Source organism: Ictalurus punctatus, chromosome 11, assembly GCF_001660625.3.
Source record: "Ictalurus punctatus breed USDA103 chromosome 11, Coco_2.0, whole genome shotgun sequence".
NCBI lineage: Eukaryota > Metazoa > Chordata > Actinopteri > Siluriformes > Ictaluridae > Ictalurus > Ictalurus punctatus.
In genome coordinates, this window is record NC_030426.2 from 27,585,930 (window position 1) to 27,610,957 (window position 25,028).

At 41.0% G+C, this 25,028-nt stretch overlaps 1 protein-coding gene across 5 annotated transcripts; it reads right to left on the bottom strand.

Annotated features, from left to right (window-relative positions):
* Positions 1–1,849: 1,849 nt before the first annotated feature.
* Positions 1,850–19,614, bottom strand: b4galnt1b (beta-1,4-N-acetyl-galactosaminyl transferase 1b). Of its 5 annotated transcripts, XR_008397200.1 has the most exons (13): positions 14,809–14,906; positions 14,591–14,707; positions 13,626–13,848; positions 13,287–13,463; positions 13,078–13,184; positions 12,455–12,492; positions 12,095–12,275; positions 11,013–11,111; positions 10,624–10,814; positions 10,193–10,333; positions 7,029–7,266; positions 4,625–6,446; positions 1,850–3,870 (listed from the first exon to the last, which is right to left on the bottom strand). XR_008397200.1 is itself a non-coding variant. In XM_017480496.3 (12 exons), the coding sequence occupies exons 3-12, from the start codon at positions 13,838–13,840 to the stop codon at positions 6,232–6,234; spliced, it is 1,602 nt and encodes a 533-aa protein (XP_017335985.1). In that variant the 5' UTR covers positions 13,841–13,848; positions 14,591–14,704; positions 19,390–19,614; the 3' UTR covers positions 1,850–6,231. The 5 variants fall into 5 exon arrangements, 4 of the variants coding, with proteins under 4 accessions (XP_017335985.1, XP_017335984.1, XP_017335986.1 ...); XM_017480496.3 differs by lacking the exon at positions 14,809–14,906 and adding an exon at positions 19,390–19,614 and having other exon boundaries at positions 1,850–6,446; positions 14,591–14,704; XM_017480495.3 differs by lacking the exon at positions 14,809–14,906 and adding an exon at positions 19,390–19,614 and having other exon boundaries at positions 1,850–6,446.
* Between the last annotated feature and the right edge of the window lie 5,414 nt (positions 19,615–25,028).

Consider the following 25,028-nt stretch of genomic DNA (forward strand, 5'->3'; position numbering starts at 1 on the left):
TGCACATTGTTTTCTACAAACTGTGAGACTAAACATAATAAAATAACACTAAAACATAACAGTGATAAACCCACCACTCTCCTCTTTTACAGAAGGATCTCATAAACTCAATGTGAAGCTGACACATTTAGTTTTTTGACATTTTACATGTTATATTTCTTTTTTTTGCATATAGTGATTGTTATGATTTTTATGCAAATTTATTCATTTATTTTCACACGTGACTTGCACGTAAATTTAAAGTGATTTGAATGAATGAATGCCTTTTTATTGTCACTATACACATGTACAATGAAATTAAGAGCCACTCCTTTTTGTTTCATGCCAACATGTACATAAAATAAACAAGAAGGATAAACAAGATAAATAAGATAAATAAACAAATAAATAAACAGATAAATAAACAAGATAAATAAACAAGATAAACAAACATATAAACAAACAAGACAAATAAACAAGATAAACAAGAGAAACAAGATATTGGGGCGTATGGGGGAGGTACTATGAGATGCACAGTTTTGAGACACTATATACATATGCTGTGAAATCAGTACATGTATGTGATTCTTCACACGTGATTCTTTACACATGATTCATTTATTTTCCATGTGATGCTTACACACGATTCATTTATTTTTATGTGATTCTTTACACGTGATTAATTTATTTTCACGTGATTCTTTACAGTGATTAATTTATTTTCACAAGTGATTTTTACACGATTCACTTATTTTCACATGTGATTCTTTACACATGATTCATTTACTTTCTCACCCTTCATTGTCATAGCTAAGTGCTGCCATGACACTTTAAGCTGACATAGAGAGGTTATAAGTGGACTTATAACCACGTACAGTGTTGAATTAGACCGAGGTTACTTGTCTTTTTCAGGCTTAAAGAAAGTCACTGTTGTTGCTATGGAATGTATAGCAGTTTATCCTGGCGATAATTTTCACACGGTGTATCTATTGTTCTCTGTGGCTCAGGGAATTATTACTGTATAAGTGTATAAGCGCTAGCTTTAGCACGGCAGTGTTTAAACAGTCACAAGGGGAAAGAGTTCGGGGGAAACTGTGTGTTTAAACATAATGTGTTTTATTTTCCTGCTTTTTATTACCAACCCTTGTTGGCGTTTTTAAATTTTTTTTTAACAATTCCTGCAACTGTAAAGGTGTCAGTGTTTGTTTCACAGATGAACGTCTCTCTCTACACCTTCACCGTTATTTAAAACAACTGATTTTTTTTCTCAGTGATTCATTTAAATCATCTGTTCATCACTAACATTTGCTCACTTTTGCTAGCCAGTTATCTTAGCACTCAGATTCTATGGCTAAAATTTTCATCATTTGCACATCAGACATGTGATTTTGTGACATCACAAACAGAGCTCATATAGCTCTGTCCCAAAATCAGATTAACCCTGTATTAGCTATGACATAGGAAATCGACAATTCCAAATGATTCACTCAAACGATTCCTCAGACCAATCCTACGGCACGTGTCACCCAACTTTATTTATTTATTTATTTATTCCTCCAGTTCCCCCGTCACAACTTTAGTTCTTACCTGTAATTAGTTCCCACATCAAATGGAAGAAAAACTCATAAGTGTGGTTTCATCGTCTCCTGTCATTTACAACCTCCCATTAAATGTGTATAGAGACGTTATGAAGAAAAATAAAGCTTGGAAGGAAGTAGCAGAGATTGTCGGTGCCTCTGGTGAGTGCACGTAGCTCGCGCGGTTAGCTGGCTTTACTAATCTAGTCTTAGAACAATGCTAGCATGAAGGCAAGAACGTAACACGTAAATCACACAAACGATTCTGACACTGATGAGTGCGTTTTAATTTATCATCTGCTACTTTCTCATCAGAACTAAAAAATAATAATAATAATTGGACAGGCCACGCCCACAAGAGATCAACTACAAACTACACAAGCGACTGGTCTCTCGCTAGTGTGAATGTAACGTTACACAGAAGTGCTGAGAAAATTTTTCTTTTAGATTAAAATGGGACTTTAGTAAAAATCAGAGTGATGATGTGCTGTTGCACAACTCTGAGAGCGTTCCTTTGTCTAAATGTTTAAATTCCCACTTTTTTATGGATTCGTTTTGTGTTTTATTGTAGTTGTTACCCCTGAATTTCTGCATAAACAAGTCTGAAAATACTCACAGATGTTTTCATGTATCTGTACTAATCAATATCATCATATGCACTGCTTTCTTATGAAGTTTGCCAAAAAAAAAAAAAAAACATTTACAAAATAAAAAATTCAGCAGGGCCAAGAGATTTAAAATTTTTTATCTCATTCGGTAACAGTTCCAGAGGATCTTAAACATTCACAAAAAATAGGATGAGTGATATTTCGTTGCTGTTGTTGCTTTTCTCTCCCGGTGGGGGCGTGGGGGGGGGGTGGTGTTTGGAGTGTTCTTTTTTTATGTATCGCCACCTAGTGGTGAAAAGAATGGACGCATGCACACACAGACAGGAAGTGAGTTCACAGGACCATGTGTGGAGTTTAAACTGCATTCAGCACCATCTCTAGAGTCCATCCCAAGCTCTCACCACTCTGTCCAGCTCGGGTTATCCACAGCCACAGGAGCCTCTCATAAAAGTTCCCTCAAAGTTGTGTTTCTTTTGGAATTCTTTCCTTTAATTCCTGCTCCTTACTTTTGTATATTTTGAGGAGACATGAACAGGAAATGCACTGCATGGCACAATAAATAAATCAATAAATAAATCAATAAATAAATCAATAAATAAATCCTATTCATTGCATAACTGTCTTCTTTGTTTTTTTTTTTTTTTGTTTTGTTTGTTTTTTGTTGTTGTTTTTGGTGTAACAAACAATTGGTAAAATACAAACCAGCAGCTGTCCAGAAGTACACGTGTGAAAGGTCAAGGTTTTAGTCTAACAGATTCTAAATTAGCATAAATTAACAATTTAACCCGCCAAAAACGAATTAAACAGGACTTCTCAATAACCACGTATAAACAAACACAAGTCACTTAAATCATCTTAACAAGAATGTTGACATCTTCCAACACAAATCAAAGGGGCGTGGCTCCAGTGTGGTCAAAAAGTTTTACCATAAAATCTTTGTGATCAGCGCCCCCAGGTGTCTGATGGTGTGCTTAGCGCTTTTCTTTTTCTATACGCAGGGCTTCTCAAACCTTTTGCAGCCAGGGACACAGCAAAATAACTTCCACGGACCTGCACCAGGACACAATTTAACTACTTTCAATATCATACTCGTTATTTAAACGTACACACTAATATTTCTGATACTGTAGCCATAAAGCTTTTTATTCCTGATCTTCACCCACAGAACATGTTTTTAATCAAATTGCAGATTCAAGTAAACATAATTTAGAAGTTATGTGTTTGAGTCATGTGACCAGTCCATGTGAACAGGCTAATAATTATTATTATTTAAATTATAATAATGTTTATAATGCTGCACCACTGTAATTAAAGGCCCCTGTTGCTCCCCAGACCACTTGGACTACCACAACTGAGGACGTTAGGGGTTTAATTTTGGATTTTGAAGTGGCACGGAGACTTTCAGGTATCAAACTGAGTTACAGAAAGGAAAAACAGGGTTTTTAAATGTGCATCTGGGAAACGGGACTGCGTGCTTCAGTCCTGTGAGGGAAGGCTGCATTCTGACGAATAAACACAGTTCCCCGAGACGAGACTGACAAATCAAAGACAGTTCCCGTCTACAGATCCTCTGTCTGAGTATCCACAGGACAGTGCAGTGGGGTTACGCGTCCCAGTGTAGACCCAGCCATAGCATGACCGAGTTCCTGTGTCTGTTTCCCATCATATCACAGCACCCGTGCCAGCAGAACGAATTCGTCTGGAGGCTGAAACACAGGGAGATCATTTCTGATACGATGGTAGTGTTAGCACTTGCTTAATCTTACGGTAAACCTGATGTCAGTATCTGGATGGATTTGTTTTTGAGACTTTATGTCTGTTAATCGATTCACATGGGATTAGTGTGTATCTCTGTATAAATCACAGAAACGGGCTTGTCTTCATCATCTAAAAAATCCCATGCGTACTACACACACATCCCTCATTTTACACTTATACAAACTGTTCTTTAGTCCTTTATTATAAACGCTTGTTGTAAGGGGCGTGGCCAGACAAGTTGCCCGTGCTCATTAGTAAATCACATGAGCATAATGACATATCTGTAATCTGTACCTGTGCTAGGAGCTCAAGAACTAGGAAGCATTGCGTCTTGGACACGCCCTTTTAAACACTGTCTGTGATTGACAGTTTTACATTTTTAAACGCGGTTTCATTTTGTTTTTCGATTTAAAAAAAAGAAGAAGAAGAGAGACGAGCTCTTCCTGGAGCGACTTTATACTGAAGAAAAAAGCAAAAGCTCCTTTTCCCAAGGAACGTAACACGATCTCTACCGACACGCCCATTCAGACGGGACGTACGATGATACCGTATATTACCTGCGGTTCATTCTACTGCTCAGTTTACAGAAGCAGTAGAGATCTGGAAGGATCTCAAATCCCAGAGCTATGTCAAACTAATCCCATACAAACATCTCCCATCCTCCATCACAGACTCCATCAAACACATTTAATGAGTAGAAACCTGGCAGAGATGACCTGGACCTTCCATCTCTGTATGATGTACTCCAGATATTGCTGTTCCTATGGCAACAGAGGACACTGTGCAAAACAATCTGATATCGGAAAATAAATAAATAAATAATCCAGGTTTTGAACAACAATTTGAAACTCTACATGAGTCACTCACTAATCTGATTTCTTTTAGTGGCTTTGCTATAAGTAATGTCATCACAGCTATCTCATTTATAACATTTTCCAGTAACAAGGTTGTTAACAATTAGCAAGCACTGCTAAGGTTAAAAATAAATAAATAAAAACAGTAGTTTCTATAACCCGAATACCAGGGCAGTGATGTAAACCCCAGGGACACGATCTGTTTTATTATCTATTTCAATTCAAAGATCATTTAAATTACTGCCATTTTTAAATATAACTTCATTATTCTGTCAAAATGATCTTTATCGTATTTCTTGGAATGATGTTAAACCGATAACTGTTTAGCTCTGCCCACATATAGCTCCAGCAGAGGCCGTTAGTTACAGTATGACTCACTCAGTAATGGAAATATCTGATCATGGACTGGTTCCTGAAACACGGGTGAAGAAGGGCCAGGTCTGTTCATGTCCTACTGAAGGAACCTGGGGTGTGATCTCTCCAGTGTGTCTATTTGTTTTAGTGCAAACATTTGGAGAGAAGACCCTCAAGCACAAACGTACACACACACGAACACACACGTACACACACGTACACACGCATACACACGCGTACACACGCATACACTAACGTACACACACAATGTAATTCAAAAGAAAGTGTCAGTGAAGTGCTGTTAAAGCTGCGCTCAGTGATGTGTAATGTCTGGTTTCTCCTCAGACTGTAAACACATGATATGGACCACCAACATCGACCAATCAGGACAAGGAGGCGTCTCTACTTGCCCGTCAGGAATTCAGGAAGCTCCGCCTCTCGTATTTGCACTCAGGCATTCTAGTCTTGGTTTGGGGGCGTGTCTTTATGAGGGCAGGGCTTAACTCGAATCACAGACTGCACCTTCGAGAGCTTCTTTTCGGTGCTTAAGGGTAAAAAAGAAAAAAGTGTCCATCGTCCAAATTTTAACTTTTATAGCGTTTCAGCTTCAAATAAAGAAGTTTCTTTCCCTCTTTCTTTCCGTCAGTCATCGTGAAGGAAATTCAATTCAAAGTTTCCCTTAAAAACATCTAGAGGAACGATCTTTAACCGTGACTGGCGGAAGAGAATCAACGAGCACTTGAGACGTAGAAACATAGAAATGTGTCTGTAGCTAAAGTCTCTCAAAAAAATAAAACATTCAAACAAAACAGAACACCGATATAATCTTAACTTCTTTTTAAAACTAAACAAACTCGTGACCGTTATCTCTCAGCCGTCAGTCACATTTTAACGACGTTAAGGCGCCTCCAAATGGAGGAGACTATATATTTTTTCGTTCCCACGCTAAAATGAGGGAAGTGACGGCGTAGACGACCCCACATGACCCCCGAGTCCCCTCAAAGACTCTCTTTAGCTACTCACAAAAAAAGAGAAGTCTTTTGGGAGAGGAAGACAGAGCCAGGGATAGGAGGGTGAGGTGAGGTGAGGTGAGGTGGGTGTTCAGTTGTGTGTGAGACACTGGAAGCGGTTTTTGAAGTACAAGAGGCCGTTTTTCGTACGCGTGGCGTCCGAAGAGGCCGGAGGGTAACGGAACTTTGCGTAGGCTTTGTCGCTCTCTGATTGACCCCATGGAAGCTTGATCTTGGTGGCGTGGTTCACGATGACATCATCACACGAGCCAACGTGGAGCAAACCCAGGCCATCTATGAAAAACTCTGAGAACGGAGGAAAGGATAAAACAGTGAGGTGATCTGGGGGAAATATTCTAGCTACTAAGCGATCAGATTAGTGCACACGTAATGTTTATCTTGGGCATAATTTACATTTACTCACTTCACTTTTTTTTTGACAAATTGCATCTATAACATGTCTTCTCTTACACTGGAGTAGTAAAAATGTCAATAGGTAAATGCTCATCTCTCCCTCTGTTTAAAACATAATCAGAATCCATAATCATGCAATTCAGAAATTCATATTCCAAACAGTCTAATATGACTAACGTTAGCGATATTAGCTAGTTAGTTAAACTAGAACTCGTGAGTGGGATTTCAGTAGCAGAGTCTTGATTAGCGTCCTCAAGTTATCACCGATTTATTTTAACAGCAACCCAAACGCATCAGAATATATCGCCTTACTGAAGCCTTCAAGCTGATTGTTTTGTGACGTCACAAAACGAGCTTATATGAAGCTCCGCCCCCAGATTAGTGTAATACTGAGATACTGAGAACATGTTGGGTTTAAATGGAAAAACAAAATCTGTTAACAACCAGACATTCATCATTTAAACACTCACTCACCGAGGTGGGCGACGCGAGCCAGCCGGGGATCGAAGCCCACCTGTCGAACCTTGTCTGTCCGAGCCAGGAAAAAGTTGATGACTCCGTCAGTGACCACGCAGTTGGGGAAGCCCTGGATGATGTGATGGAAACCTCGTCTCATGTGGAGACAATCTCCATCCTCCTCTCCGGCTTCGATAGAGATGGTCTGCCTGTAGGTGGAGGTGTAGCCTGTAGCTTCACGCACAGCACCGCCCACCTAGACACACACACACACACAAACACACCCACACACACACACAGTCCATTACTAGAACACTGGTCTTCTTTTATATTAAGCTTTCTTTAATTAAATCAGAATGTTAATTTGAAATTTAATTAACATCCTGCTGAAAAATTAGAGAAATTAGTCATGGTGTGTGTCACGTAATGTAGGCTAAGACGGAAGCAATTGCAGATATGGAAGTTTAATCAAATAACAAGTCTAAAGGATCAGGCAGAAATCATTGTACACAGGCAGGCAAGAGTCACATGATCAGGCAAACAGACTAGACTAGACAAGGCAGAGAATCGAGATCAACAGAATAAACAAAGTCAAGAACAGAAACGCAAACACGATATAAGGCTTGGAATAACGACAGAGACAAAACAACTGAGCGTAACACTTCACAAAGTCATGGTGTTGAAACAGTCTCTATATGGAGTGGAGTGAGTGTGTGTGAGATTGGGAACAGGTGTGTGTGATTAGAACTCCGGAGAAGGTGAACACGTGTGTGTGTGTGGGAAGTGTAGTCCTCTTCGGCCATGTTTGTAGTTCGCGGTGCATCCTGGGAAAAGGAGTTGCTGGTTTGCTGTGAAATGACAGTGTGATGCTCCTTTGAGACCTTAAGCACTTCGACTCCACAGCTTCACGCTGTAAAGTGTGTACTTATGCACCATTGAAGACGATGCTTCTGAAGTTTTTCTGTTAGCGTGTGTGTTGAAATCTCTGATGGATGAAATCTGACCCAAGTCATAATTTCAAATCATTTTAGTACTATTGAAAGGGCAGTAGTGGATTAGCGGTTAAGGCTCGGGGTTACTGATCAGAAGGTTGGTGGTTCAAGCCCCAGCACTGCCAAGTTGTCACTGTTGTGCCTTTGAGCAAGGCCCTCAACTCTCTCTGCTCCAGGGGGCGCTGTGTCATGGCTGACCCTGTGCTCTGACCCCAACTTGACAAATAAAGGCTCATTATTATTGTGTGTGTGTGTTCACACATTAGAGACTCTGTCAAATGTCCTTTTTATCAGAAAGGTCACATACTGACCCCATGCCCCCACGCAGAATTCTGCAGCAGCTTTTTGTTTTTTTTCAGTCCCGGACTTCCCCGTCTTCTGTGGCTTTCTCAGTTTCTCAGTTCTGTCCTCCGTCTCACCAAAACTCTATTTCTCATTTCCTTTCTCTTTCTGTCTTTGAGTGTGAGCTAACGGAGGCTGGTGTAATTATACCAGAACAGGAAGAAGATTAAAAAGACATCAGGATACGGTTTGCTTTTTTTTTGGCCTCCATATCAGCTGACGTGCATTCACAAATGTCTTCAAGCGGATTCTTTTTTATTTTGTTTTCTTTTCTTTTATGTTCTTTATAAAAACACAACATTCTTTCTAATATCACAACCAGCTGCCATTGATGTGATTAGTAATTTGGCAATATTTATTTATTTTAATATTATTATTATTATTATTATTATTATTATTATCATCATTGTAATGATGATGTGATGTGCCAACTTCAGTCATTCTTAAATAAGAACCACATATAAGGTTGAAGTCTTTTCACGCTACTGAATCTGCTCTGTTGAGAGATTTAAATGACGTTTTAGTTTCTACTGATGCCGGTAACGCTGTGATTTTAGTTCTCTTAGACTTATCTCTCCAATCTAGATTAAACTCCCATGTGGAATTAAAGGGTTCGGTTCTTAATTGGTTTAAATCTTGTCTATCTGAGAGATATTTCTCCGTCGGGAATTCTACATCCTCTGCTGCTCCTCTTGAATCCGGACTTCCCCAGCACTCTATTCTGGCACCTTCGCTCTTCTCCCTCTTCATGCTCCTCTTAGTTTCGGGTCTGAGAAAGTAAGGGGAATCCTTCCACTTTTATGCGGACGATACTCGGATCTACCTGCCGTTAAAAAGACACGACCCTTCAGCATTACTAACTCTTTTATCCTGTCTCGATGAGGTTAGACCCGGTTAGCCAGTCACTTTTTAACTGATTCTCGCGTACTGATTCTCACCTGTGTGTAATGACAGTGAGTTTACTTATGTGTAACGCCGTGAGCCGTGAACATCGAAAGGCTTGAAAGCCAACAAACTAGCTTGGTCTGTTACACGTTGTGAGCCAAAAACCTGTCTCCGAACATGAACAAATCAAAAGAGGTGGACGCTGAACATCGACGGCTCCTCGGTGGAGATCGTCAAAGAGCATCGAATTCCTTGGTGTTCACCTGCCGGAGAACCTCACCTGGTCCTGTAGAGGTCATATTTAGTTCTGTGTTGTTCCAAGATGGTCCTGGAGGAACGTTGTTTCGTGTCACGCCGTACTATACCAGCTGTGTATGGCTGAAATGACAAGAAAGCCACTTGAAATGACTTGGAATACTGTGATCGGCATCAATGATCGGCAGCAGCATTCACAACATCTGAGAGCCATCCTGAGATCTTTGGGACGAGCAGGACTCACGGAACATCTGAAGAAGTGTGCGACTGGATGGGTGGAAGTGGGGCATCTGGGCACCAGATCCGGTCCAGTGGACGGAGCAGTGCGAGCAGGCTTTTTGTCAGGTAGAAGTGGTTTTGTGTGAGGCCCGCTGTCAGCTCTTGACCAAAATCAAGAGTTTCTGCTAATGATATACTTTGAAATATCTAAAAAGTATATTTTACCAAACTGTTGAGGAATTCTTTTTATCTCGGTTGATATTTGACTACGTGAAGGATTTTTCCAGGCAGCAACACGCACGTTTCTCCATATTGTACAAACACACAGTAGTTTGTTCGCTTGGATCTTACTTACGTATGTTTTTGTCTGCTTTGTAGTTTCTGTAAAATAAGAACCTCACTGGCCTTTCATACTTTTTTGTAGTAAACTATGATGTGACGTGTAAAGAGTAAAGTGTAAAGAGTAAATGTAAATTGTGAGCGTCTCACCAGGTCGAGAGTGGTCTTCTCCAGAACGTCCACCAGTTTCTCCAGCTTGGTGTTGGCAGTGAAGATGAAATCGTCGTCCACCCACAGCACGTACTTGGTGGTGACCTGGGACACGGCCAGATTACGACCTGCAAACCAACCCTGACACACACACACACACACACACACACACACACACACACACACACATGCATACAATAAAACAATTACAATATTACATTCAGTACACATCAGATGTTTGGAGTTAAATCCTTTGGTGAGCCAAGTCAAATGATCTTACTCACCGCAAAAAGAGCCACTCACTGTCGGAATAAATAATTAAGTCCTTAATAAGCGATGAAATGAAAACAGTTCTTGACTCTTGTACACTGGATTCACATCTTTCTTCAGCGAAACCTGAACTTTGTCTTCTATATTCAAAGATCTCGTACCTTTCCGAAGGGCATGATGTAATGCTCGATGTACGGGCCGGACACCACCCTGGGGTTTTCGCTGTCGTCGGCTATCACTATGGTAACAGTGGGGTAGTAGAGCCGTATGCTGTCAATCAGGTCCTGGAGCTTGTTATAGCGCAGGAAGGTTTTGGTGGCGATCGTCACAAGAGCACTGATGTTGTACTCCGCTGTTAAAGAAAATGAATCAACACCTTCTGACCAATCAGATTCAGGAACTCAACAGCGCATGTATTAGATGTTACTGAGCGTTACTCTTTACGTCTGAGTGCTTGTAGCACTTGTAAAATCTGATCAGGAATCTAATCTAGATTCAGGACAGGTGAACGATCAGGTGTAATCAGAGTTGTTGTGTATTGGTGATGAACCTTTATCTCCGTCGGAGCCTGTGTTGTACAGTTTGGGGGTCACGCCGTGACGGATTTTGACGGTGAAAAGAGCCTGATGCCCCTCTGTCTCTAACTGCACTGAAACACAAAACGTACAAATTCTCACGTCACATCACGTGTTTCAACACATAATATAATAACATTCATTAAAAGAGTAGGCATTTAAATAAAAACGTTCTATAAGATGAAGTATTGGTGTGTTTCTGCTGCAGGACACAGCCCTAACTCGAGCAGCGTGATTACAGACTCGTGTAAGCGTAACTGGTTTCAAACGTTCCATTATTCCAACGTTCCAATGTTCCAACACTAACATCATATTCAGACAACTTCAAGCCCAGACTCCTCCAGGCCACCAGGGGTCAGTGTGTTTTTGTGTGTTTTGACTCCTGGAATGTCGTAGCGACTTTAGCCTTTGGATCGCCCTCGGTTCCGGTGTGTGTTATTATCTGTGTTTGGTCCTTTTTTGGCTTCTTCTCAGGATATCTGTATGTGTTCTTTAATGGCAGACGACATCTTAGGCAGGCTTTGTGTGTATCCTTGAACAGCACACTTGAAAACTGTCTTCTGTAGCACAGCACACAGGGCACACACGGTGAATCCATATGCAGAGGTTTACATTCAAATAAATAAATAAATAAAAACAATCCGAGTTGATGTTGTAACACAGGTCAGAAGGTAAGTCCATTAATTTCAGGCTGATTTTACTGATAAGAAAAGACTGGATAATTCTTATAAGAAAAAGGGGAACAGGACAGTTGACCTACATTACACGCCCTTTCTCCTCACATGGAATCGCTCAGGCCTAACTGAAACGTTTCTCAAATTCACAGACTAGACATACAATATGACCGTGCTCTGAGCGTCCGTGGCTTTCCGAGCAGATGCACTGTTGTTGCACGGTGTTTCGGCTGTGTGACGCAAACACAGGACCAAGAACTCATCCAGGAACCGTGCAGTTCTCATTCAGGAGAGTTCCTCAAAAAAGTTCCTGAATCTCAGGAAATAACGTGCATTTTTTATCTGCTACTGTGCAGTATATCTGCGTGTGTGTGTGTGTGTACCTGTGTCGGCGGTGCTGGGGTGGAACAGTGTGTTTGTGTACGTGATGAACTGAAGCTGGCGGTTCAGGTTGGGTAACAGGAAGCTGGCCAGCGTCATGTGCATCTCACCATCACCTCTGACCTTTACCCCTTCGACCTCTCCGGCGACGTTAAACGTACCGAGAGATGCCGAGAAATTCAGCTAAAAAGGGACAGAGAGAGAGAGAGAGAGAGAGAGAGAAAGAGAGTTTAAAAAACCTGAGAAAAAAAGCAGACGGAAAACAAAACAGTAAAAATAACAAACTCACTGGTGATGTTTATAAACTTTATACGTAATTTACAGACAATTTAGACATCTCGTGCAAAGGACATTCAACTTACAGTGTAAACGTCTCTTGGCAGGTCTTTTAAGGCCAATCCTGAAACACAGAACAGACGCTTCCTATTAGTACACAGTCTGTCTGAGCTCCCTCAGAACGCTGGAGGATGGAATTATTTCTCTTTAATCTTTAATTACTGTCAGATTCAGACACGTGACTTTAGAGTAGGATCCAAAAGTCTGAGTGTCTATCCCTTGTTCTTTAAGGATTCATTTCTCAGTGATGTGTATTTATTTGGCAGGATCTGATGTTGATTAAGAACCTGACAGTGATCAATTTAACAGGATCGCACTTTTCCGTCTTTCAGTCAAGTCAAGTCACGCGCAGGTGTTTGCGTGTGCCAATACCCAACTTAAATATTTCCACCGGATTTAAAAAAAAATAAAAATCGCGTTCTCACGTGCGTGTTGATAAGCGCAAATCGCCCGTAAATCACCAGGCGCACGCACGGCACAGGTGATTTGCATCCGGTGACGCCACGCCCACAGAACCCCATGAAAGGCAAAGCTCACAGTGCTAACATGATGAGCGAATGTCGGAAACGGTTTTGCTACGCGTCCGACGCCTAACAGTGTCATAAAGGTAAATAATGATGCACTCATACTGTCTTTGTGAAATAGTCACCTGGTATAAGAATAGTCTTGAGCGGCCGCACCTCCACACCCTGCGTCGGATACTGTAGCGGGCTGTTAGCTTCAGCTACGATCAGTAAATCAGCAGGGGTCTGTGACCTACACACACACACACACACACACACATACATTATATATATATATACTGTATAATCATAACTGCTAAGCTGTTGTCTGTGTATTTTTGATGTACATTTGCACCTCATTTGGAAGCCTTGGTACTCTTTGGCACGGCGTCTCTTCATTTCATCGAGCTGAGAAGGCTGGAAGGCAGTGTGCAGCGGGTGGGCAGACACCCGTGGGAACAGCAGTTTGGCGAAAGGTAAATTCACGCTGGCCTTCTCACCCTCACACACACAGCCATTACGAGCCAGAAGCCTGCGAGACAAGGACAGATTTGTTTATTCTCATTGGGCTCTTTGTAGAGTTAACAACAATATGTGAGAGGAGAACGTCCCTCGAAAGCCCAGTTGATTTTCTGGGCTATAGCACTTGATCCAGCACATCGTATTATTATAATGTGCGGATCCAGATACCGACCCTGCGACGTTCTCTTTCACACGGTACGGGATGGAGCCGGTGCTTGGGTCTGGATCGGGAAGTCTCTCCTCCAGCAGCCGCTCGACTCCCGAACCGGGCCTCTGTCGTACGTCCACGGTGCTGTAGGCTCGAGTGGGCCATGAGTGCAGCACGGCCATCAGCAGCACCACCGACGCTATCAGCGCTAACAACACCGTCTTCAGCAGAGAATGCATTCTACAATCTGACACAGGAAACACACACACACACACACACATAAACATAACGGATTAACGTTCTGGTCCTGTTCTACAAACTGGTACTAGTACAAGAGGCGGAGCTTTTTGATTGACAGGCGAGCAGAGCCGAAATCCTCATCTTTGTCCTTTAATGAACCTAACCTACATTTTGTCCAGAAGGACTGCCGAGTTTATCCGAGTAATCCTACCCGATTTATCTGAGGGATTAATTACAGGTGTGGTGCAGTCAGGTGGAGTGGAACATCTCGTCCTCGGGGATCACAGATGAGTCAGACGAGTGTTTATAAAAAAACAACCAGAGACCACTAATTAAATTAAGCGTATAAAAACAACCAGTGTTTCTTATTCCGTCATCGTTTTTCATTTAATTTATTAAATTCAAAATGTATATTTGCAACGCCGTGCATGAAACGTTCATTAAAACTGTAATAAAACGTTCTTAGTCATGTTTAATCCTAATCATTATACCATTATTATTATTTACAAAACGATATATTCTTATCTTTATTATGTACGACGTATTCATATAATTAACTATTCATTTTTTTAAATGTGACTATATAATGCAGATCAGAAACACATTTAATAATAAATATTATAACATTTAAAAAAAATAAACAATACTTCTTTATTAAATGCATTTCTAATCATTAATATACACATCGCATTTCCGAAGAAATGAAATCTAAACTGCGCTCGCAATCCAAAATGGGAATATGAACTCACTGTATGGTGTCAGTTCGAGACGTGCAGGATGCCATCGCTGTTCCTGAAGACCCACTTCACTGATTTGCAGAATTCAGACCAGAGAGAAGGAGGCTGAAGTCGGGCTCGGCACATCTGCTGACAAAATATACGCACAGCTTATTCAGAGATGTGACGCTGCGTACGCCGTTGAGTAATCACTGGAAAAATCATTCATTAAATTACAAACGCAATATTACAGTTTTTCCTCAGTTGCTTCGACTTTTCTGAACATTACACCATTTTCTCTGAACCAACCCAAACTTTTCTACTCCAACTTCCTGAAATCTGTGTGTTTCTGGCCGCCCCAGTCATGTGACCTCATCCACATCACTCCAGATGTTTCCCTACCATAGCAGAGAAACAAGAACACCATGACTCATCCTGGCTGAATTTTTTGTAGGTGGAAAAATGTTCACATCAGCAGATTTTAGAATCTCCGTTCCTGTTCCTCTGACAGCTGTCCTTGTCTGTCTCTGCCAAAACATCAGCAGACTGTAATCGTCCTTTTTATAAACCGGAGCTGGAAAAAGTACTGAGAAATGATACTTACAGTGGGGGAAATTAGTGTGCTTCCGCTTTATTACACACAACTTTTATTTGTGGACTTTAATCTCGTGAATTTTTTATGTACGGATTTCTTGAGTTAATTCTGATGTCTGGTGAAAATTTCATGTGAATAACCTCATTGGAAATATATTTACTGAAAAAAATGTTGACAAAAAAAATATGTATTCCCCCCGCTGTAATAATAGAAGATCTCGTTATTTTCAGGATATTTTACTTCGGATTAATTCATTATTAAACTATGTTGCGCTATTCACACACAATCTCAGAGACTGGATAATGTTTTCAGGCGACACAGCATTGCTATCTTCGTTATAAGTTTTACAGGTGAAGTGTTACTGCTGATGGACTCCCGGTTAAAACTGAACTCTGCGTGTAGAATTCTGTTTGTTTCATTCATTTAAAACTCAGTCTGTTTATACAGCAGGAAAGTGTTTCTAATCAAATGGTGTAAGATAAACCACAAAATTGTTGCGTGTATGTGTGTGTGTTGTGTGTTGTGTGTGTATGTGTGTGTGTGTGTGTGCATGTGTGCGTGCGTGTTGTGTGTGCCTGTGTTTGTGTGTGTGTGTGCGTGTGTGTGCGTGTGTGTGCATTGTGTGTGTGTGCGTTTGTGCGCGCGTGTGTGTGCGTGCGCACGTGTGTTTTGTGTGTGTGTGTGTGTGTGTGTGCGTGCATGTGTGTGTGCGTGTGTTGTGTGTGTATGTGTGTGTGCATGTGCGTGTGTGTGTGTGCGTGAGTGTGTGTTTTGTGTGTGTGTGTGTGCGTATGGGTTGATTTGTTGCTTGTTGTTAGAATTAAACAAACAAACAAATAAAATAAAGTTAGAAAAACAATGGGAATTTGCTGTCATTGGAAAATAAAATGAAATTAAAGCTGCAAGCAGCATTTTTGGGGGCCAAGCACCCAGACTCAGCGAGCCGCACATACACAGACATGCTAAACTTGTTGCATAAGCAATCACAGGAAAGTAGAGCCATAACTATAGGGAAAAGGATTGAAGAGTGATTTGTAGTTTCACTCATGACGTGTACGTTTTGATCACGTACAATGGTGGACTTCTCTGATTGTAGGAGAAAAGGTCTAGATGAACAAATGGGCAGCGGGGTGGCGTTGCTGCTGCTGCTGCTAATGCTGTACCCTCTGGTGTTGTCTGTTGTCACTTTGACTTGTGGTCATGATTGCTACTTCTCTAACCTGAAACTTTATTTCTTCATGCAATTTAAAAAACATCTAAGGTATTTATATTTTTTTCTCAGCAGTCTGAGCCATGTTCCCACTTTGTACAAGTTCAGACAGGTCTTAAGATGATGTGAGCCAAATTTGGTGAAGACTGGACAAAATTAGGAGGAGGAGTAGCAAAAAACGGCACCAAGATGAAAGCATTTTCTGCATGTTATTGTAACTTTTGACCAGTAGGTGGCGCTGTCATTAATTGTGTTGCATAGCCTCGGGTCATGGTCTTGAGAATGCCTACCAAGGTTTGTGTGAGTGTGCAATGTCGTTGCTGAGATACAGCCTCACTTCCTGTTTGGTGGTTTTGCTGTCAGATTTGTTGGCCCAATATGGACAAACCATTTGGAGTATTCAAAATTCCTTTCATAAATTTTGTCCAGGTTGGTCTGAAGATGATGTGTGCCAAATTTGGTGATGATTGGACATAATTTGTAGAAGGAGTAGTGTAAAAATAGTTTTTCAAAAAATCCAAGATGGTGGAAAATCTTATCAGGCAGAAATTGATGTCATAGGGTGCGTTAAACTCGTCTTGACCCAGAGAATCCATGGGTGGGCTTTTAAATTTGGGACATGGTTCAAATGTTATGACCATAAACGTACTTCCAAATGAAGCCCTAATTTGACCCGATGGTGGCGCTAGAGCACTGGTAGCACCAGGCCCAAATTTGGTCAGAATGTTCCTTAGACCCTCCCAAATCAGTGTTCAAAATTTCACAACTTTTTACTAGGTGTTTCTATGGGCTACCGTAAACACCCTAGCCAGAAGAAGAAGAAGAGGAGGAAGAAGAAGAAAAAGAAGGAAAGACGAAAAGGTAGAATAACAATAGGGGGCCGACACACCTTTGGTGCTTAGGCCCCTAATAAAAACAACAGCTCATACTGCCGTTTAAAAAATAATCAAATTAAACCAATGAATAAGGACAGGTAAAATAAAGAAATAGAACCCCAATACCAACAAAGTTGGGACGCTGTGTAAAATGTCAATAAAACCAGAACACAATGATTTGCAAATCTCATAAACCTGTATGTTATTCACAATAGAACACAGAAAACATATCAAATGTTTAAACTGAGGAAATGCACCGTTTTAAGGGGGGAAAAATCAGGTAATTTTGAATTTCATAGCTGCAACCCTAATTTTTGTTTGACCCTCATTTAGATCTCTGTGAAGTTCACAGGCATGTTGACTTCAGCGCTGGCTCTCACCATGCATCACATCACGGATATAAACAATGAAATTTATCCGTAATACTATCTGCATTAGCGTGCTGTTTAAAATACTTGACTTGCTGCAGAAAGTGCTGAGTGCCGAGTGATGGAGTAAGGTGAAATGAGTGCTGCGGCCGGCGTGAGCATGTGGAGCTGAAGTGATCCTGGACGAGATCCACGAGAGTGCACAAGGAGAAAGATCACAAATGTGGCCCTAAGTGTGGACGGTCAGAGTGGGTCTATAGAGAAAAGTCTAATGTACAGGGTACGGAGCGCAGACACAGCGGGTAGCTCTCTCAGGATTTACCATGGAAAAAATCAAACTTTTGATTATATATTAAGCTACACTATAGTGTGTTTAGTCTTCCATGCTTCAATGTTAGATGGCTTGTGTGAGAGAGGAGAGCTTAATCACGTTAGCGTGTAAAAATAACATGTTTTAGATGCCTAAATCCAGAACCAGAATCTTCTAGATCAGCATTTCCCTCTCTGGCAGAACCCTTAATGGTTCTCTGCCAACAAAAAACACAACAGAAAACGCATCAACTTTCCCTCAAAATGGGAAAGGCCGGTCCTTATTGAACAACACTTTTACAGTCTTATCTAGCTAAGTTAGCAAAAACAATTTAATGTGAAGTTACTCATGTTGTTACGAGGAATTCTGAATTTTCTGTCATGTTTTAGATTTTTGCTACTGTGTTTCCTAATTTTATTCTTGTGTTTCGGTATTTACTGTCAAGATTCCGAATTTACTGTCATGATTCCGAATTTACTGTTGTTTTCAAATTTACTGTAAATATTCCAGATTACTGTCGGTATTGAGAGTTTGCTGTGGTCATCTTTCTGAACTTTCTGTCACAGTTTGCTGTGGTGCTTGTGGTGTTTTGGGTTTTGCTGACTGAAGCCCCCTGCTTTAAATCGTGTAGGTGCACACACACACACACACACACACACACACACACACACACACACACACACACACAGACAGACAGACAGACATACAGGAAATACAGAAAATTTGCGTTTTTCCTGGATGTGGTCCCCGGGTTGGCACGTGGACTGTTTGTACTTGGAAGCCCAACAAACTGGAAAATTCATGGAAGACTGAAGACGCGTGCATTTTATTTATTCACTTTAATATATGCATGCGCGTTTGCATCACAACCTTTGCGCGCGCGCACACACACACACACACACACACACACACACATTGTGTGCGAATTCTGCAAAATCGTCGGCCTAAATTTGATCACATGAGACGCTCGAGCCGAGCGGTGATTCCAGTTAAACCCGATAAAAACACACACACACACACACACACACACACACACACTGCCGGGCCGCGAGGTGACCGAACTCACAAACACAACACTACAGGAGCAGTAAAAGAGATTATAAATCTCCTACAGCGTCCTGGATGCAAACAAATGATCATTAAGTAATTAATTTCTTCTCCTTCTCCTTCCTCTTCTTCTTCCTCTTCTTATTCTTATTACCCTTATTATTATTATTATTATTATTATTATTATTATTATTAAAATAAACACGTAGGCCCTCTTTGTCATGTGCATGCGCATGTTCCACAAATCTGTTACTGTGTGTGTGTGTGTGTGTGTGTGTGTGTGTGTGGTGATGTGAAAAGGGGTTGGAAAACATAAAGCTAATCGCATCATCATCACCACCACCACCACCACCATCATCATCACCATCATCATCATCATCATCAAGAGCGAGCCAAAAAAAATCAGCATGCCATAAATAGAGCTTACCTTTAAATGCGTTTTAAATCGACTCCTGTGATGAACCTAAATCCGAGCCTGCAGAGGAAACAGCAGCCGGTGAGGAACAGGAGGATAGGGTGGAGGAGCAGAGAGAGGTGGATGATGCAGGAGGAGGAAAGTCGCTCCTCTGGCGTAGAATCATTCCGATGGAGAAGGGAACGCTGACCGCAGCCCGGGAGGAGCGGAGGAAGAACCAACCGTGGAGATCCACACTGAGGCCAGGAGAGGGCGCGCGGGCGCGCGCGCGCACACACACACACACACACACACACACACACACACACACACACACACACACACACACACAGGGTTGCCAGTTCACAGGGTGATTGAGGGATTCTTAATACGCAAATGACAATAAACCAGGGGCTCCAACCCCCCCGCATGTGCAACACCTATCTGGGCTAAAATTATGCCACGCCCGCCATCTTATTCACTGAAGGGGATGGCTGGGCCTGCACACACACACACACACACACACACAGATGTTCCACAGGTGATTTAGGCTGTGTACACATTAACCAGGATAGATCTGAACACTGCATTTTCGTTTTGAAGCGCTCTCCGTCTACGCAGGCTTTTTAAAACATTTCACAAAAATTGCTTGTCCACACCGAAACGTCCGAAAACGCTCACAACGCTATACTGAGCATGCGTAAAAACGTAAGAAGCTTTGACCTGCGTCATTTCCATCAGGCGTTTATTTCCTTTCCATCTCTTTGAATTGATGCGGCGACGTTGAGGAAAAGCACCGAGCTGAAAACAAAAATGCAGTCTGTAGGTCGGACAAAGTGACTTTTAATCTTTAACAATGCTGTGAAACCGGATATCGGGCACAACAGCGGCAATACAACATCGTCCGCCATCTTGTTTGTTCTGAATGGAATGGGTCACTTGACTACGTCACATGACTAAAAACACGTTGTTGTTTTTGAATATCTCCGTTTTCTCCGTCCACGCTAGAATGCAAAATCAGCGTTTTGAAATGTAACCACTCGGAAGAGCGGGTTTTGAAAAGCTCTGTTTTCGCTGCACAAAAACGTCGTCTCCGTGTGGAGGCCAAAACCTAGAGAAAAAGACTTGCAAATTTATCCGGATTAATGTGGACGTAGCCTGTAATTACTGTAAATCTGAACACAATCTGCAGTAGGGATGCATCAGTGCCATTATATTCAGACCGAGTAAAAGTATGAGTACAGACTTTTTGGCACTCATCAATACTGATTTGGCTACTGATACTGACACTGAAGCTACTGACAACCCTGACGACTAACATTTACTTCTTATACTTCACCTTGTAAAACATCTATTTAAACAAAGGGCATTTATTTAACCAAGCACCAAAAATGGCTTGTTTGGATGTGGCAGGATTTGTGACATCACACTTGCAAAGACATTTGCATATGACCGCCCCTAAAGCCAGACATCCACACCTGCTTTTACATCATTGCACCGTTGGACACCGCCCCCCCCCCCCCCCCCCCCCCCCCCCCCCCCAGCCCACTGGCCTCGGTTGCTGAAAACGGTCCTGCACATGTTAGGCAGGAGGGCATTGATAATTAATTCATAGATGTTAGCCAATCGTAGCAGTGGGTGGTTCCACTGAAGTCTTAAAGGTAAAGGACACCGATCGTTTCAGTCAGAGGGTCAGAGAGAGGGTGCAAAAGATTAGTACATTTTGTATGGTTTTTGTTCAAAATATGATAAATGTTATCATTATTACTATAAATATTACTAACATTATAATTACAGCTCAGGGAAGATAAAATAAAATAACATTTAAAAAACATGTCATGACCCCTTTAAATAAATCCAGAACACATAATGGTTCTTTGGCTCAACTTGACCCTCTGAGGAAACTATTTTAAATATTTGACATAGGGTTTGGGTCAAAGAACCCAGAAGTAGAACCCCTTTATGAAGCAAAGAACACAGGATTAAAAGAAAAAAAAAAATACAAGTGTTGTAAATTGACCAATCTGGCAACCATTCTGATAGCTACTGAACAGTCCTCTGTTCAATACTGGATTTATTTATTTATTTGTTTGTTTGTTTTTTTGCTATACATTTGGGTTAGAGATCAAAAGATGGATATGAAATGATAGATCAGAATTTCAACTTTCATTTCCTGATATTTACATCTAGTCGTGTTAAACAACCTAGAACCTGTCACCTTTTTCGCAAGCCACCCAATTTTTAGGTAGGCAAAAGTGTTTTAACATATATGTCTTAAAGTAAATGAAAGTAAATAACACTTAATATTGGGTTGTATATCCGTCACTCGTAATAACTGCATCACTCCTGCGACTCACGGACACCGAACTGCTGGTTTCTTCTTCTGTGAAGCTTCTCCGGGTTTCTCCTGCAGCTTCTGTCAGTAGTTGTTTGTTTCGGGGGGTTTCTCCCTGCAGTCTCCTCTTCAGGAGGTGAGATGCTGATCAGTTAGGTGAAGGTCTGCTGATTGACTTGTCCAGTCTAAAACCTTCCACTTTTCCCCTGATGAAGTCCTGTGTTGAGTCATTGTCTTGCCACATGATGGAGTTGTTCCTGATTAGATGCATACGATTCATTTCTCTGTAAATTAGCAGGATTTAACATTTGCTACCTAGCTAACATCATAGCCTGCTATAAATGACCATAAATCCATAAATTATCCATAAATTACCCTGTTACATATTAATGATAAATTTTAAATACAAATTATAACCAACTGTAGAAAACTGGACTGATAATGAGCTGGTCTGTAACGCTCCTACCTAACAGGTAGCATCAGTACTCCGCTTGCTACAGTAGCTGCTTGGAAATGTACTGAAATTAGTGTTTGGTTAGCTATGCTATGTTAGGTATGTTTTTTGACTGTTTCAATTTAATCTAAGGTAATTTCAGATATTTGGCAATAACAATCTTAACACAGCAGTATAGCTTAAAAAAATACTGTTTTGCACTGTTTTTAAAAATACAAAATAAAATTCAATCCTGTATAGAATGCTAAAACCTGCAACAATATGTTACCGTTATTTTCCTGCCCTGCTCTTTATCAGATATAGATGAGGAGATACCGGAAAATCATGCTACATCACATCATTGCTTTATCGTGTGTTAACAGTCACTTTCCCGCCGGGACACGCCCCCTTGGCCAACTGAGCGGCAAAGCATCCAGCAAGATGGCTGGATTTAATAGGTGAAGCTGTGAAAACACTAGTATAACTCACGATTATCAGCGTAAATGAAAGGCAGTTGGACTCGACAGTGACCCTCACAACTTGCCCAAGAACCTGTGGTCCATGGACATTGGCATGTGGCCAGAAATCGGTTTTCCCAACTTTTATATGTACCTGAATTCGACGCCGGGGAAATACACTAAGCAAAGCCTGAAGGCAAAAAAAAGCCTTGACGCTGGGTCCTACTTCAAGGCGGGGTTTGTTGGAGAAATTAAAGAGACAAGAACACCAATAAACATTCTGGTTGTATGTGGACAGGTATGTGGACTAGCTAGTCCTAGTTTGTTTGTAGCTAACACTGCTTCCACTTCCTAACGTTATATATCTGTGAAGTAAAACACAGTCGGAGAATGAACGAGTCTCCGTTATTCATCAGTGGAAATAGGCAGCGTTTAAAAAGAAATATGGAGCAAATTATTCATCATCGTACACCATGAACACCACGCGCCAGAAGATCTTACACTTACACCGCTCGACTGAGTAAAAAAGGACTGAATGCTATTTTGTCACTCTGTAAAAAGCACAGCAGCTTTTTCCCATTTTAGAGGTGTTTATTCTGTTTTTTCGTGGAATTCATGCTGTACAATAATGCTGCCGCTCAGAGTCTTTGCCACTCAGCGGGCGTGACCGTGGCGAGTTCCGGCTACCGTGATGTCATGTGCGTACCCTCTATTGATTTTTAGAGGATATAATGATCCATTACTGGAGCAGCGTAATTTATAATATGATTATTGTCCCTGTACCTAATCTTGAATAGGCTGTAGAAAGTCAGTAGAGTGCATTAAAACTCAGTTTCTGATTCAGAGCTTCATGTAATGGGTTTAGGAAGACGGATGCAAGTGCAGTAAGAGCTGTTTTTTAAGAGAATGGCAGAAAATCCAAATCAAAAGGCAAAACCGTGGTCAAAGAGTCAAGAGTCTTTGACAAGCAAAGAGTCAGGTGATCGGCAGACGGCCATAAACTGGGATAGGACAAGAATCATGACAAGAAACATCTAAACATAACATTATATTTTTTTCCAAGCAATATATTTTGTGTAAATAATACCAGATTGTTTCTAACAGTCATTAAAAAAGCTTGGACATGACTGCAGTGTGTAATAATAGTGTCTGTAATGACTGTGAGTTATTTTCTCTATTACACAGCTCTAATTTGATCAGAACCAAACAGGCAATAAAGCAGGGTGAAATTACCATTAAATCTGAATAAAGTGATCAATAAAGTTACTTTCCGGTCTCACCCATTCTGCAATAAAGTTATTTAAACGACACACAGATTACTGTAATCCATATCCCTTCAAAGAGAGAGAGCATTGCGTCAACATACCGCAATTCCTTGCTGTAGAAGAGAGCTATTTTTTTTAATGATGCATCCTATTGACATATCTTTCAGTGTCCTCATCCCTTCTTTCCTCAAACTTTGAAACTGATATAGGCAGAAGACATGGTACTGCTAATTTATAAATATTGAAAATAATATATCACTTCAAAATAAGAAAGATTACTACAATTAGTAAGAGTTCATACATATTATACCTGTGTCACCTGTAACACAATAGCTGTGATCAGCAGCAATGTGCTCTTTGTTTGCAAGTCCAGGGGTGCATCATGGTGCAGGGGCTCTCCTAATTTTGATCACAGGACGATGCACAGAGATGGTGTGAATAACATCTGGTCTCAGCCAACTGTAGTCTTAGCCTTTTTTTGTCCTGACAGACTGGTTTGCCTCACAATGTGCCTGCAGAATGACTCGAGTTTATTTCCCCACACACAACTCCTTTTTGTGTACCCACATACTTACATATCCCATAGGGGTTAAATGCACAGTATTAGGGAACACTTTATACCTAGTTAAATGACAACTAAGAACATGAGACAACAGCCTGAAGACTCTATGCAATGAGACAACACGTGTATGAACATGTGTTTGAGTTGAATATATTATTTATTAATGTATATTTAAATAAGTGCAGGGGTGCATAAGAATTGTAAACAGTAAGATTCATTTCATTTCACTTAATTTAATTTTACATGTACATTTAAACATTTAGCAGACACTTTTATCCAAAGCAACTTACAAGTGAGGCAAAATACAAGCAAAGCGATATACCAAGCAGAGAACAATACAAGTAGTGCTACTGTAAAAGATCTTTTAGTTGAGTTCTAGAAAAGCAAAGTGCGCAGAGTAGAGGTGTAAGTGCCAGAGTAGGTTGTTTTTTTTTTAGGATAATGTGGTGTTGGCATTTTAGGGGTTAGTTAAGTGCTCACAGAAGAGGTGGGTCTTTAGCTGTTTTTTGAAGACGGTGAGAGATTCTGCGGTCCGGATTGCGGTTGGAAGTTCATTCCACCACTGAGGAACAGTCAGTGAGAAGGTTCTGGAAAGGGACCGTGAGCCACGCTGAGTAGG